The sequence below is a fragment of the Cyprinodon tularosa genome, unplaced genomic scaffold, assembly GCF_016077235.1.
Source record: "Cyprinodon tularosa strain WSP-4 unplaced genomic scaffold, ASM1607723v1 ctg232, whole genome shotgun sequence".
Taxonomy (NCBI): Eukaryota; Metazoa; Chordata; class Actinopteri; order Cyprinodontiformes; family Cyprinodontidae; genus Cyprinodon; species Cyprinodon tularosa.
Window position 1 is genome coordinate 1,011,858 of NW_024038870.1, and position 15,139 is coordinate 1,026,996.

At 39.1% G+C, this 15,139-nt stretch overlaps 1 protein-coding gene across 1 annotated transcript; it reads left to right on the top strand.

Moving 5' to 3' along the window:
* Positions 1-1,336: 1,336 nt before the first annotated feature.
* adat1 (adenosine deaminase tRNA specific 1) lies at positions 1,337-14,739 on the top strand. The gene is made up of 9 exons (XM_038286893.1): positions 1,337-1,609; positions 3,916-3,984; positions 4,074-4,128; positions 4,204-4,334; positions 7,088-7,691; positions 9,618-9,763; positions 10,454-10,553; positions 10,634-10,720; positions 14,079-14,739. The coding sequence occupies exons 1-9, from the start codon at positions 1,468-1,470 to the stop codon at positions 14,209-14,211; spliced, it is 1,467 nt and encodes a 488-aa protein (XP_038142821.1). The 5' UTR covers positions 1,337-1,467; the 3' UTR covers positions 14,212-14,739.
* Positions 14,740-15,139: the final 400 nt, after the last annotated feature.

Sequence of the window (15,139 nt, forward strand, 5' to 3'; positions counted from 1 at the left end):
CGTGTGTTTTAGTATAATTCTGATATATTGGCGCTGTTGTCTGTTTCTATGGCAACGATACTGAATGTAGTGTAGCCTAGAGACCTGCAGGGGTCGAGTTTTACCAACCCGCACCCGCCCGAACCCGTTAGGATGACTGCCGAACCCGACCCGTCACCCGCGGATATCTTCAATTCAAATGTTATGGGGAGAGGTTGGAGGGGGGTGATTGGGGAGAAAGCGAGAGGCAACAGATTATTTTTTCTGAGTTTTTTTGTCGGGGTTTGTGGACGGTGAGCAGCGGGGAGAACTTTTTTTATTTTCTTTCTGAGGAGCGGCATGAATGGGGTTTTAATCAGATATACACAGCACCGAAAGCAAAATACGTGTACAAAATATTGGTGGGGACATGTCCACACCAGTCCTTAAGGAAGTTACGCCTATGATTGTTCAGATTAACTTGTCTTCTTTATGGCTTTTATTCGGTGCTTTACTGCATTTGTTTTGGGAAAATATGAGGAAAAAATAAATACAGAAAAAAATATATATTTTTTAAAATCGCAAAATAATTATAGGGTGGCTAATGCCAAAGAAAGGGTGGCTGAAGCCACCCTTAAATAGGTCTAACGACGCTTATGATGACCAGCAAAGCATAGTTCAGGTTTTTAACATCACTCAATGTATTTTGTAGAAATTAGCTTTATTCTGGGATCGACCAGGTCTCTCTCCATGCTTTCAGCACATCCAGGATTCTGCTGCTAATTTTTTAACTGGTAAATGTAAACAAACAATCAGGCTGAAGCTCAGATAATTTGACCTTTTCAGTTTAGCTCATTAGTCATAAGAGTAGACAGGGCTTCTCTTTTTGCTTATTTAGGTTGTCTTTGAATAACTTTTTTTTTTCTCCAGTGGCTGTTCACATGATGTGAGTTGGATTGTTTTATATATATATATATATATATATATATATATATATATATATATATATATATATATATATATATATATATATATATATATATATATATATATATATATATATATATATATATATATTCTATTTAATGTATTTTACTACAGTAAAAAAATACTCTCATTATATTGAGTTAGTATCTCATTATAATGAGATAGTAACTCAATATAATGAGATAGTAACTCAATATAATGAGATAGCATCTCATTATATTGTGTTACTATTTCATTAAAATGAGATAATTTTTTTTTTGTTTTTTTTTTTTTTTACAGAGTGGCGGAAATGGGCTTCCATAAACAGCTGTGTTCGGAACAATATAACGTTTTACTATTAAATCGGTTTAATTAAGCTTTTATTGTGAAAGTACTTCCGGTCGTTCCCGGAAGTACTTCCCCTTGCTTTGGAAAAATGTTTCAAATCGTTTCACGCGCCTGAATAAAACTTCCTGCCTTAACAGTAAATATTTTGAAGCAAAACGTTTTATTATACCTAAATACTGATTTGATATTCTTGTCATGATAAACGCTGATGAAGTCGCTAAACTGTGTTACGAGCGTTTCCAACAGCTGCCCCGGAGAGGGAAGCCGGAGGCCGGCAGAGAGTGGAGCCTGTTGGCCGCTGTGCTCCGGGTCACCCGGAGCCTAAACACTGGATCAGGTTAGAGCAGAAAAAACAGCCATGTGATGTAAATGTGATTGACTTCGCTTTTATTTTCAAACAGTCTCTCTGTGCAAGAGTCTGCAACAATGTTATCTTGATTAAAATAATTTGGCGTTATGATTTTTTTTTTAATATATTTGGTTCCTTTGGAATGGCTCAGAATCTAAATGGAAAATAAGCCATGAAAATATCCACTAAAATGGACACTATGAAAGATTAGCAATCAGTGCAATAAATGTGCAATCACATATTATAACAGTGATTATTTTTCTGTAACAATTTTCAATAGAATACTCATTGATGTACATTCTCATTAAGAGCGAATGTGAAAAAAAAAATAAAATAAAATAAAAATATTTAAATAAATAAACAAAAAGGATTACAAAAAACTCCATCTCAGCAGGATGGGATAGTCATAAATAGAGAGGCTGCTTTTTGACAGTGTTTTGAGTTTTTCTCATAAGTGAAAAGTTTAGTGGAAGGTAAAAATGTGGTAAAAAAACAAAACATGCACAATTATCAGAAATAGCTGCAGCCTCCTAAAGACAAAGAAGTAAAGGCCACTCAGGAGTTTGTGCGGGATTCACACTGAGTGGAGACCCAGTGGCATCACACAGATGGATCCATTTACACTACCCTCCTGAAACCGTTCTGAGATCGGGCCGAGCTCAGAAACCAGGATTACTGTTGAGTGTAAATTGAACGCAACTGAACTGGACCGTGCCAGACACGACCTAAATCTAGTTCTAGTAGGTTTTCTTGTGTGTCCGGCTTTATCATTCACAGATGTCTTCATCTGTGAATGATATACAGGCACGTAAGTTCTTGAATGTTATGGGCGCCGCCCTTTTTGTTTGTCTAATTCCCACCTTGAGAGCTGCAGTATTGTGGACCAACAGGAGGCGAGGAACTGTTCCAGCCTGATGTGTAAATGGTCCTAAGGAAATAAGCTTGGCACGGTTAACTTATCCAAGCTCGGTCCAAACTCCGTCAATTTGATTTCAGAGGGGTAGCATTAATGATAAGCTCAGGGATGGACAAGATCCTATTTTCTCTACCATCAAACATAATTTAAAACACTAAATGGCTTATTTATCTAAGCAGACAAAGACAATGCAGAATGAAGGACTTGTAGCTATGGATCTGAGGCTGTTGGAAAATCACGCGCTCTACAACCTTAACAGTCTCGCTCTGAGGAACAATCAGAGGAAACAGATCGCCTCACAAATGTTGCAGAGAGTTTGATCTGCATCTCATTTAGTATAGACTCTCTGTCACAATAATTCAGTCAGCTCCAATAAAAGTAACAAACTCTACACCCATCTCTGGATGAGCCCCTACTGTTGCATTCATTGCATATAAGGAACGATGGATTAGGCGGAAACTCCGGTTTAAAGTGTACCTCAGTGGTTCTTTTCTGATTAAAGTCTGTATTTCTTTAAGAAATCAAGATCTCAAAGTCCGGAGGAAGAGTCGAGAAGACAGGAATCTACTTTGCACCAAGTGATAATTTTTTACAGATGATATAAAGCTTTAAAAAGCTTTCCAGCCATCCAACACTGTCAAAGGATACCAAAAGCTAGTGCAGTACTGTACTGTTATAGCCAGCTAATTGTCTTAAACCTTATAGAGTCTCTATTGAGTATTTTAGAGAGAAGGAGAAGGATGAGAGACAAGACAACCAGCAATGCCACACATCATAGCTCTATCTATGCTAAAGAAGCATCGATGGAATATTTAGGGTATAGAATTTAGTTCTCTAAAATATCAATTTCTACTGGTCTTATACTACTGGAGCTGTATTTATCCAAAAATAAAACAGATTTCTGAGCTGCTGATAATTGGTCATTGATGTGTTGTTTGTTTAGAGTGACTGAAGCCCTGCTGCAGGCTCTTTAAAATCAGCAGTAGAGTCGACTCCAGCAGAAAATTAAGGTATTAAAATTATATTCCAGTTTATTCCTTACTCTATTAGTTTTATTTAACATATAAAAGTCAACCAAAGTACATTTTTAATGCTTTTTTTTAGCCGAGCCATACTGGATGATCCTAGTTTTGGTGTGTTTAACTAAATAGTTGCCAAAAAACTGACATTTTTCAGTATCTTACAGGATCATAAAGTCTGGCCGTCTGATTTGGTGCATCTCAAGTTGAAACAAATCAAACCATAAAGAGCTGGTTTAAACTTTATCGCACTGAGGGGCTATCCCTTGTGGTTCAGTTCTATGCAGCCGGGAAATGAATGTGGATTTCTGAGACAGCAGGTAAACTGGGAAATAACTGAAATGATCTTCTTGTTCCAGTTGAGATGGAGGTCGTTTCTTTGGGAACTGGGACTAAATGTGTCGGAAAAGCAGCCATGAGTCCCGCCGGTCTGTGTGATCCTTCTAATGGTTGTTTTTATTTTTTCAGCCATATATTCATTCATATTTGCTCTGAAACCATTCCTTTGCTGAATCAGGGGACGTGCTCAACGACAGCCATGCAGAAGTCATCGCCAGAAGGGGCTGCATCAGGTGAATGTTTGGTCTCTTTTCTTATAGACCTTCATTCTTAGTGGTGGAGTTCACTGTGGAGGGGTTTCTGTGCAGGTATCTGATCCAGGAGCTGCACGGCGCCGTCAGCGGTCGCTGCAGCTCGCTGTTTCGCCCGGCGGATCAGAGAGGGAAGTGGAGGCTTCAGCCGGGAGTTTCCTTCCTCCTCTTTACCAGTCACACTCCATGTGAGTCCAACATGCTCCCAGCATGCTTTACAAGCTCTGAGTAAAGTAAGAGGAATCCATCTTTAGCCAAAAAGTCATTTTTTTGTACTATCTTGGATACTTTTTATAAATTCGGCGTTTCCACATCCTCAGACTGATACTTTGTTAAATCAACTGTTGGTCCAAGACATTTCCTCTCCTTTGGTGAAGTTCCTCTCTACATCAAAACTAACTTTGTCTTTTTTCATAACCTCCAATTTCCATCCAATCTAAAGTAATCCCAGAGCATTATTCTGTCATCACCGTGTCTAACTACCAGTGTGCTTCTTTTTTTTAGTTACTTTTTTGTTTGGATTACTCTTTATTTTTCCACTAGGGCCAAGACTTTTGACAAGTTAGTTTGAATTTATTAATTTTACAGATTTGATCGTGTTAACAAAATTAAGTTCATACTTCTTTTTACATACTAAGTTTCTGAGCTGAAGCTTTTGTGTTTCATGTTTCTTGTACACCAGTAAATGCGTCGAACAAGCAGCCACGCAACCTTTGGTCCACTGGGGGTTTTTAAGCTTAAAACCAAAAATCGTCCCCGTCCTTGTCATGTTAGCATAGTTGCTAATGTCAGCGTCTTAAGTTGCAGCCAGCCCACTTCAGATCAGATGATGAGCTTCAGAGCTAGCATGAGTACACGTAAAAAAACAACAACAAATAAAAACAATCAAAACAACTCCCTGATACAATGGAAATAAATTGTTTCTCTTCGTAACTGGTTTAAGGAGAAAAACTACCCTTAGAGTTTTGTTAGTTTGTTTTGATTCCACTAAATGTTGAAGTCACTGGGAATCCCCAGCAGCAGCTGCCTCAGGCCGGGTCGCCTCTTGGTTTTTCCCCCCCCCTAATGTTCGTGGGGGCTGGAAGAAGATGTTAGTGTTTTTCAGGGAAATGGTATAACCTGCAACAGGGTTTCCGCAGGTCATTAAAAATCATTAAAAGTCATTAAATGATACATTTTTAAATGAAGGCCTTAATTGGCATTAAAAATAGGGATGCACAATATTGGGATTTTGGCCGATATCCGATATGCCGATATTTTAAAACTCATGTAGCCGATAACCGATACCGATGTTAAAGCTGGACAAACATAAGTAGTCATTGAAAATAGCAGTTTTGTTATCTATTTCTGACACTTTGAAAAATAATATACTCAAATATATTTTCATATGCTGATATGAAATTGATTATTAAAAACGCGGTTGATCTATTTTACTTTCAAAATCTCGTGAAATTTCATCGTTCTGTTACAAACTCTCGTGATATTTTGCAAATTCTTGTGAGATTTTGTTAGTAAAATAAATCGATACCGCGTCAATATATCAACATATAAAAATATGGCAAAATTTCGTGAATTTTCGGGGGATTTCGTAGCATAACGATGACATATAGCAATATTTCATTGGTAAAAGAGATTGATATGGTGTTTTTAAATGGCAATATATCAGCATATGAAGATATTGTGATATTTTAATGTATCAATATTTTTTCCCTCGTCTTTAGAAGTTTTTAAGTCGGTAAAAAAGAAGTTTTTGAGGAAGAAGAAGAAGTAGTATTTTTTATTTTTTTTTTAGACTTTAGAAACTCAGAAGCTGATCAAATATCGGGTTAAATATCGGTGGGGTGGCCGATATCCGATATTCAGTTTTAAGGCCGATACAGGCCGATACCGATAGGGGGCCGATTATATCGTGCATCCCTAATTAAAAGTCATTAAATTTGATAACTGTGGCATTAAAATGGCTTCGGAAAAGAAGCTTGAGGTGTAGAAAAGGCTAGAGAATGGGGAAAAATGTAAATTTGAACCAAAATGGCGGGAAAACGAGGAACTTGGGACATGGCTGCAGCCTGTCCACGGTGAAGATGACGAAGGATTTTGCTGTATGTATATATATATATATATATATATATATATATATATATATATATATATATATATATATATATATATATATATATTGGGTACTTGTTGATGGCATGAAGATAATTTCTAAGAGCATTAAAAGAACATTAAAAAGCATTAAATAAGAGTTGCTCATTCATGTACAAACCCTATGCAAGCACCAGAGTAATAAAAGTGAACAAATTTTGCTGGCAGTTTCAACATTTTAATCTAATTTTGGCTTTAATAAACTGTTTCAGTGGAGTGATCAGAGCTTGCTGCAATAGCAGCACCATCTATCTCCATGACAGCTTCTCTGATCGGTGTGTCATTTTTCAAACTCCTGTGACTTAGATGGTCAGAAGCAGATATGCTGCTTCTGCTGCTCGAGACGCGCTGCAGGACCTTTAGAAGAAACTTGATGCGCATCAACCATTGACTTTGCATTTAAACCTGCTTCTGCTGCTTAAATCGTGTCCGGGGCAAATGTAGCTTGGGGTACGGTGGCGGCTGCATCATGATGTGGGAGTGGAAAACCCAGATTCTGGAAATCAAGGTTTTTGGGCGTTTGTGCTATTCTCCAAGCTTTTCACGGCGTTAAGAAAAATGAACGTGAGGGATTTTCTTACATCGTCTCCAGTGCTGCTGATTAAGAATGATAAAAAATGACACCTGGCATCTTCTAGAGCTAGTGGAAAAAATTATTCCATGAATGAAAAGTCATTCCCTTTCCGACGCTTCAGTTCCTCCAATCAATCTTAAGGTTACATTTCATTTAATATTTCGTAGCTTTAAAAACTCATTAACCTGAATCTTTCTGAGGATAACGTTTCATCGCCAGGTGGTGACGCTTCCATTATTCCCATGACTGACTCCCAGTCCCAGCCCTGCCCTCCTGTTACATCGGCGAACCGCCGTCCAGAGCAGGATGGAGGGGGGAACCTGAAGAGGAAAGCTGAGGAACCCAGAGACGGAGGGAACATTAAGCTACCTCGTCTCCAAGAGAAAGAGACAAAAGAAGAGGAAACGGGCTGGACTGAATCCAGGACTTGTTCCACTAAAGCACCTGATCCAGACGAGTCTGCTCCAGCAACAGCAGAGGAGCCTAAACCAGACGGCCCTGCAGAGCCGCATCACCCAGCCTGTTCACGTCCACAGGTCACAGATGTTCACAGGACGGGTGCCAAGTGTGTCCCTGGAGGCCAGGCGGACCCTCTGCACCCTGGGGCGGGCTACCACAGCACTGGGGTCCTCCGTGTAAAGCCAGGTCGGGGAGAGCCCACCCTGTCCCTGTCCTGCAGTGACAAACTGGCCCGTTGGGGGGTGCTGGGCTTCCAGGGGGCGCTGCTGTCCCACTACCTGGAGGAGGCTCTGTACTTCAGCACCATCGTGGTGGGAAAGTGTCCATACAGCCAGGAAGTCATGCAGAGAGCCTTGGTGACGAGGTGGGGGCTGTGAGGGGATTTACTGTCATGTTTTTCCACACTGGCTTGATTTTTTTTTATATATATACATATAAAATGGTGTCTGCTGTTAAGCATGGGGGTGGAAGCATCCTGCTGAGGACCTGTTGTGTTTTCATAGGTACAGATTAATGAAACATGGGCACAGAGCAGGTGTCTCTGTTTATAAAGCTGTTGTAAGCCGCTTTCCAGGCAAATGTTGTGATCTATAGACAAACTAACGTGAGAATGTGCATTACCTCATGGAAACTCTGACCCATCTGACGGTTATGCACAATTTTAAGGTGGAGGAATCTGGTTCAGGGGGGGAATTGAAGCCAGATTGCATCATAATTCTTCTTGGACATTTCAATTCACTTCCTTTGAAACTTTAATCGTATTTTGAATCCAAAACCACATTATAGTATATCTTTGACCTGCTGAATCACAGCTATACATGAGGAAGTAATAAAAAGCTCATTAGGGGGTTTAAATTCTAAAGCAAGGTCGACACAATATTAAAATGTTTCCTCACCATCACATTCCTCTTCCTGATGATCAAGAGCGTGGTTCGTACCACAGGTCACTACGTAAATGATGAGAGGCAACTTAGTTTAACCCCTTAGTTCCAGTGAGTAGCTTTTTGTATATTTGCACAAAAAATATGAATTTAAAATCATGAAATGTTAACATGCACTTAATTGTGAAACAACACCCTCTTCTGTAGTGTATAATGCTCACTGTTGCTGCACTACTCGGCTCTCTAGTGAAGGAAAAACTGGAGACAACAGTCCAGTGTTGCCAACTTAGGGACTTTGTTGCTATATTTGGGGAGTTGAAGACCTCTAGCAACTTTTTTTATTTTCCATTTAACATTGACTAAAGAAAAATTGTGACTTTTCTCTGTGTTTTTTTTATGAGATTAGTGACTTCTGGTGAAAGCAGCAACTGTTTTACTGTTACCGTTTATCAGCTGAGTCACTAATTCCCTAAGCGCTGTCTCACAGGCAGAAAGCCCCACATGCAGTCAGAGCACAGAGAGAAGCTGCCTATATACATTTGAGGTATATAGTATGGATTCAGGCATTGTCTAACAGTTCATACACTATTTCATAAATCATATGCTTAAGACGGCATCCCTGTTGATCACAGGTGTTAAACAGGACGAGGTCAGTGAGCTTAACTGATTGAAGAATATGTCTATGTAGAGATTAGGACACATCTAAATATAAGAACCTGTAGCCATTTTTTATGGACATATAAATTATATTGGTGCTACAGAGAGATTCTAACGCAGAGTTTTGGGTTTCTGGTGACAGATTCTCATTTTAAGACACTTTCTGTGAAAGAATCCTTAGATCTGAGACGTCCAGCACTAACTCCTTTTCTTTTTTATGCCTCCTATCTGATGTTCCATTGGTAACCATGAACTTACAATGATCTGCAGACTAATTTTAATGCACATCAACATTCATGAGGATCATTTATGGTTTAGTGTCTGGGTGTATAGAGCTAAACATAAGGTGGAGCATTTAATGGGAACTGAAGTACAGCTAAAGGAAAACTTAAGATGTCCACTTTTTTTGTCATGCAGCCTGGCGCAGCACCCCAACTGTGTGAAATGTCAGTTTTGGGAAATATAACACTTCCAAGGCTTATGTCATTTTCATATATTTGCCACATCTCTCTGTTTAGTAGGAATCCTCTGCAGTGTTTTAAAAATGAGACCTCAGTTCTGGATTTATAAAAATTAAGCTAACTTCTCTGAGTGTCCTATTCAAAGCCCCGACTTTAACCCTGTTGAAAGATTCTGTGCTGTTTGAAAGTTGGGTCTGTAGCAGTAAACCAGCCAGTTAAGGCGAGGCCAACCGATCGTCCCCAGAACAGGTTCAGAGACTTCCTTTGTGTCTAACTGTCCTTCACTCGCAGGAGCTCCCACGTGTCAGATCTTCCAGATGGTTTCTCCATTTGTTCACCACTGCTCCTTCAGTCCAGTCTGGAGTTCCCGTTCAGCCAGAACCAAACCGAGCTCCAACACCGGAGCGAACAGGGACGCATCTCGCCGTGTGGAGCAGGTCAGTTTGTCCTACTTCCAGGAAATACTTTGTTGCATAGATGAAACCAAGTTCACATCGAGGAATTTGGAGATCTGATTTACGAGGCCATGAAGGATGCGCTGAAATGAGGTCCAAACAACTCAGTGTGGAATAAACGCATAGATAGAGCTACAATGAAAACATTCAGATAGAAGTGCAGAGAAAGTCCTAGTCAAAGTCCAAGCAGGAATTTCGGGAAAATTGATGTTTCCAGAAGCCGATTATCCAATCTGAATTTTGCTATTAAGGAGCACAATTCCAGTCTTTAGAGAGGAATCCCAGCTGACCACAAATAAATACTTAAAAGTATTTATTTTTACTTTAAACATTTCGAAAACCATTTAACATGTTATTGAAATTTGATGATGATGAATACATGAAGGTCTTTTGGTTTTAAGTAAATATGATTAAAAAATGCCATTAAATATTATTACTGAAGAACTGGTTTAAATTGGAAATCAGCTTCAAGAATCAGTACAGCTCTCACTGCAGCTCTCACTGCTTTTGGTGATCATTTACTGATGGTTTATAAATTGTGAGTTTGAGTTATAGTTGTTATTTATAAAAGCAAAAACAAGTAGAAGATTGTAGTGTTTAAAACAACATGTACATTTGATTTAGGTTTGCTTTTTCTTACGATCATTAACTTCCCTGTCAATCATCTTCCAGCCATCAGCTGGTGTAATGTACCACATCAGCCACTAGATGTCACTGCCAACGGCTACAAACATGGAGTCACCAAGAAAGTCCTGGGAACACCTAAAGCCAGGTACAGCAGGTATAGAGTGTGGAAGTAATGGTCTGTTTCCCTTCTTTGGGTCATTAAAGTCTTGCTAATGTCTCCCTCAGGTCGCTTCTCTGCAAACTGGAGCTTTTTCATTCGTTCCTGTCACTCGTAGCGGCAACTGACCCTTCATCTCTGCCTGACTCTCTCTGGTAACAGACTCTGTCCAGTGGAAGGATGTTTTTTATTTATTTTGTGGATTAACTTTATTCGTAGAGAGTTTAATAGTCACTTCTTTAATGTTGAAAACATAACTACCAGGACAATCCAGCATTGGATGACCTCAGACATCAGGAAATGTGTTTAAGGAAAAAGACATTTTATTCATGTTAATTCCTGCATTATAACTTCTTATGAGTTATAATTGAATAGCTCGAACTAGAGCTGAAAAAATTGATTAATTAATTATTGAAGCTATGGTTAACTTATTTGGTAATGGATTGATTAACTGGAGATGTACAGACTTGAACATATGCTACATGCTGAAAGGGGAACCCTCCTAGAGCAGTAATTATAGTTAAACTGTAAAAAATACATCAACTCTTTACATTTAGGATTAAAAAATCTTTTTTTGTGGATGAATTAGCTCCATCCAAAACTCCTCTAGTAGCAGAGCTTTACTTCACTTAGTTCAGTATAAAATCTTCTTAAAGGCACATTTTTCTATCTGATTATTTATTTAAAAATATATATTTTGATCTCATTGCCAGTTTTACAGTCAGTTAATTCTAGACTTTACTTTGACTTTAATCATCTTATTGTTGCTTTAAATGTATGTTTGAATTTGCAGCAGAGCTTAAAACCTAAAACAAAACAAAATGACGACTGTAATTTGGCTGTGAAATGCAGTATTTACTGTTTAGATTTGATCTGATCCACTCCTACAGGTTTTCCTTTCACTTATGATCATATCTGAGTCAGGAGGTCCTTCAAATAATATCCCAGAATACCCAAAGTGTTTTCTTTAATTAAGAAAGAAAGCTTTCAAAGAGAAAATTAATTTTATGGTTTCCTTACTTCTTTGAATCCATCTTTGGATCAGCAGTGGTTTAAATCAATAATGCGTCCCCTGAACTGATGGAAACACCAGATCTAGGATGGTGTGCATATTCTGAATGGGTGTCTGGGCTCTGATTGTTAGCTCTGTAAAGCAGAAACAGAGCTCCTTCTGTTCCTCAGCGGTTCAGCAGTTAACCCGATCCACCTCTTCCTTTGCACATGTTACACATCACTCCCCACCTGAAAACCAAACTGCAGTTTCCAGTAGCACTGTTAGCAAACCAAAGAGTCACCAAGAAGACTTTATAGAACGTTTAGACAAAGTTTCAGACTAATGATTAATCTGATGATTTAGATCCAAACTGGTCAGCAGCATTATAATCACTGAAGGACTAATAAAAACTGCTGACTTACATCTGCATCTCAGTGAATTAGAATATGATTAAAAAGTTAATCTATCTCAGGTATCCAATCTAAATAGTGAAATATATATGACACAATAATCTGAAAAAGCTTTATTACCAAATATTGTTTTACACGTACAAGAATTAACTTTGATAAGGTTCCACATGCAGACAATCAAACAATGCAACTTTTTGCAGAGAACTACTACTACTACTTACATTAGTAATGTTCTGGATACATCTGCAGGGTTCCCGCAGGTCCTTAAAGGAATAGTACACCCAAAACATGATTAGCCTTCATTTTCTACTCTCCCCCATGCTGAACAACACTCTGGAGTACTTTTTTGATATCTCAAATGCATCTGGAGATCTGGGAGGCTTCTTGCTGTCTGCTGACATTCAAATAATGGAGGTCTGTGGTGCCCGAGGCAGAAAGGTCCATAAAAGTCCACAAAAAACGTGTCAATATTCCTCCATACTGCTCGTCCAATGTATTCCAAGTGTCCTGAGTGGGTAGCATCCAGAATTTACTCGAAACGAAGTCATTTAGAATGTTTTTAGAGCATGAACAGTAGTGTATAGGATTTCCTGAAAGCGCGCACATGCGCGATCACGACGCTACTGAAGCCGGCAGACCAAACCAGATGAAAGTGCGCATTCAGCGTCTGCTCTGCCAATAATGCAAGCGTAGAAGAAGAAATGTGCTGTTTACCTGTGCAAAGAAAGAAACAACGAAAGAAAAATGTCTGAGGACTTCAGTGTTGAGGAAGAGCATGAGTTCTTTGCTGAGCTGAATGCGCTGGTTTGGTCTGCCGGCTTCCGTAGCGTCGTGAACGCGCATGTGCGCGCTTTCAGGAAATCCTATACACTACTGTTTATGCTCTAAAAACATTCTAAATGACTTCGTTTCGAGTAAATTCTGGATGCTACCCACTCAGGACACTTGGAATACATTGGACGAGCAGTATGGAGGAATATTGACACGTTTTTTGTGGACTTTAATGGACCTTTCTGTCTCGGGCGCCATAGACCTCCATTATTTGAATGTCAGCAGACAGCAAGAAGCCTCCCAGATCTCCAGATGCATTTGAGATATCAAAAAAGTACTCCAGAGTGTTGTTCAGCATGGGGGTGAGTAGAAAATGAAGGCTAATCATGTTTTGGGTGTACTATTCCTTTAAAAAGTCTTAAAAGGCATTGAATTCTTCAAAATAAAACTAAGGCCTTAATTGGTATTAAAATGTCTTAAATCAGTCTTTCGTAGGTCTTAATTTTTAAAACATCATAAATAGGATTATTTTTATTATGATTTATTTTTGTAATCTAAATAAAACATTAAAATTGACCTTTTAAAAAAAAAGAATAATAATAATAACGGCTCGCCATTATTGGTTCCGTCCCGATAGCAGAACCAATAAAAGCGTTGTTGCGGCCGGGACATTTGGGAGATGCACCATTAACTTTTTGTCTGGAAAATATGAGCAAGTGTAAATGTAACGAAAACTGGTTTCAGCCAAGAGTTTTCTCCATGGCTAAAACCAGGGAACATACATGAGGCACAGTGGATTTTGTGCAAGAAGTCATTCAAGCTCGGAACGATGGGAATTAAGGCAGTGGAGTCACACATGTGAAGCACGAAACACAAAGCGTCCAAATGGAGTTACAGAGAAACAGCCGGTATTTCTCAGTTTAGTTCCACCCTTGTCTCTGCAACGCCTCCACTTATCACCAAATCAAACATACTAAGAAAACGATGCAAAGAAAAATAGCTGCAAAAAAGACTTAGCACTGGTTATGTTGTGGCTTTAAAACTGATTTTTGTTCCCTGCTAAAACAAAGTTTTTGAATTCAGTTAAATACACAGGACAACTTTTTTATGATGACTATGACCTGGATGACTAGGAATCTTCACCAGCATCATTTACATTATCTGTAATCATACTGATAAGACAAATCGTATTGTTTTAACGTGTTACTGTGGGGGTTTGTGACTTTATAAAATACATTTTTTTGTGATTATTAAGTTAAATTGGATTGAAATGTGATGCCCTTTTTTGTTGCAGCTTTAGGGGTGATACAGTCCAACCTTTCTTCTATGTCTGTTCAGGTCAGGCGAGCTGCACACGTATTGGGACTATAAGCAGGCCTCCCAGCCGTACCAGCAGGCCTGGCAGCAGCTGCGTCAGCAGGCCTTCCCTCTGTGGCCGCGCAGCGACAGAAACCTCCTCCTGTTTCACTGAAAACCGACTCCGCAGCAGGAATGTCCTCGATGAAAAAAACGACTTTGTTGCAGTGGGGACTCTGAGGTCCCGTGCAGAAACATCCGCTGACCGGCAGAAAACTCTGATTTCAAGCCGAGTACAGCAGAATGATTGGTTTCTCATCACACCCTGTCTGTTAGCTCAGCTGCTCTGCAGCTCGGGGCGAGCAGTGGGACGCCCCGCGCTGCCCTGCTGCTCAAAGACTGATGTCTGCATGTCGCTGCTTTACAGAGCACTCTGAAAACACAGCTGGGATGTACCTGCTGGATTAGTTCAGCTTTCTGCTTCACAGTGATCTGTCAGGTTTTACTTCACCTGATGGAGATTCTTAGACTGTTGGTTTATTGTTGCTTTTTAAAATCTCAACCTGTTTTATGTTGTCAAGCAGCTTCTAACGGAGCAATATCTTGATTCTACAGGTCGGTTATTATCTGAATGGGGAAGCTGAACCAGAATAGTGTTGATTATTACCATATAATAAGATGGGGGTATTTTTATTTTTAGGCCATGTTTGAATGAAATATAGTCTCAATTACTTGCTTTATTGTCCAGACCCCATAATTTAAAAACATTCAGTCTACATAGAAAACTTTATTTAGATTTCAGCTTGGATTAGGAATTCATCTACATTTATTTCTGATGAATAAAAAGTTTTGCCTTGTTTGCTTTATGTGCAACAATCCACCATAAGTAAAATCATTGGCTTCATTATCACCGTGTCGCATTAGTTCTGATGGAGTACTGCTTCTTTTTATGAAAACGTCTGAAGTTGGTGAAATGATGTTTGCTTATCAGGATACTAGCAAACCAGTTGACCTAGAATGTTTTTTGTGTTTCTTACGCATCTTAAAAAACCAGAGAGAAAATGTGCAAAGTGTAGATAAGTTAACCATAAAGGACACAACGA

What these genes read in the sequence shown, in the direction of transcription:
- adat1 (XM_038286893.1), top strand. Translation starts at nt 1,468, where the DNA reads ATGATAAACGCTGATGAAGTCGCTAAACTGTGTTACGAGCGTTTCCAA. An exon ending in GAGCCTAAACACTGGATCAG is followed by an intron (nt 1,610 to 3,915) that starts GTTAGAGCAGAA and finishes TTCTTGTTCCAG; the next exon opens with TTGAGATGGAGGTCGTTTCT. An exon ending in CAGAGAGCCTTGGTGACGAG is followed by an intron (nt 7,692 to 9,617) that starts GTGGGGGCTGTG and finishes CTTCACTCGCAG; the next exon opens with GAGCTCCCACGTGTCAGATC.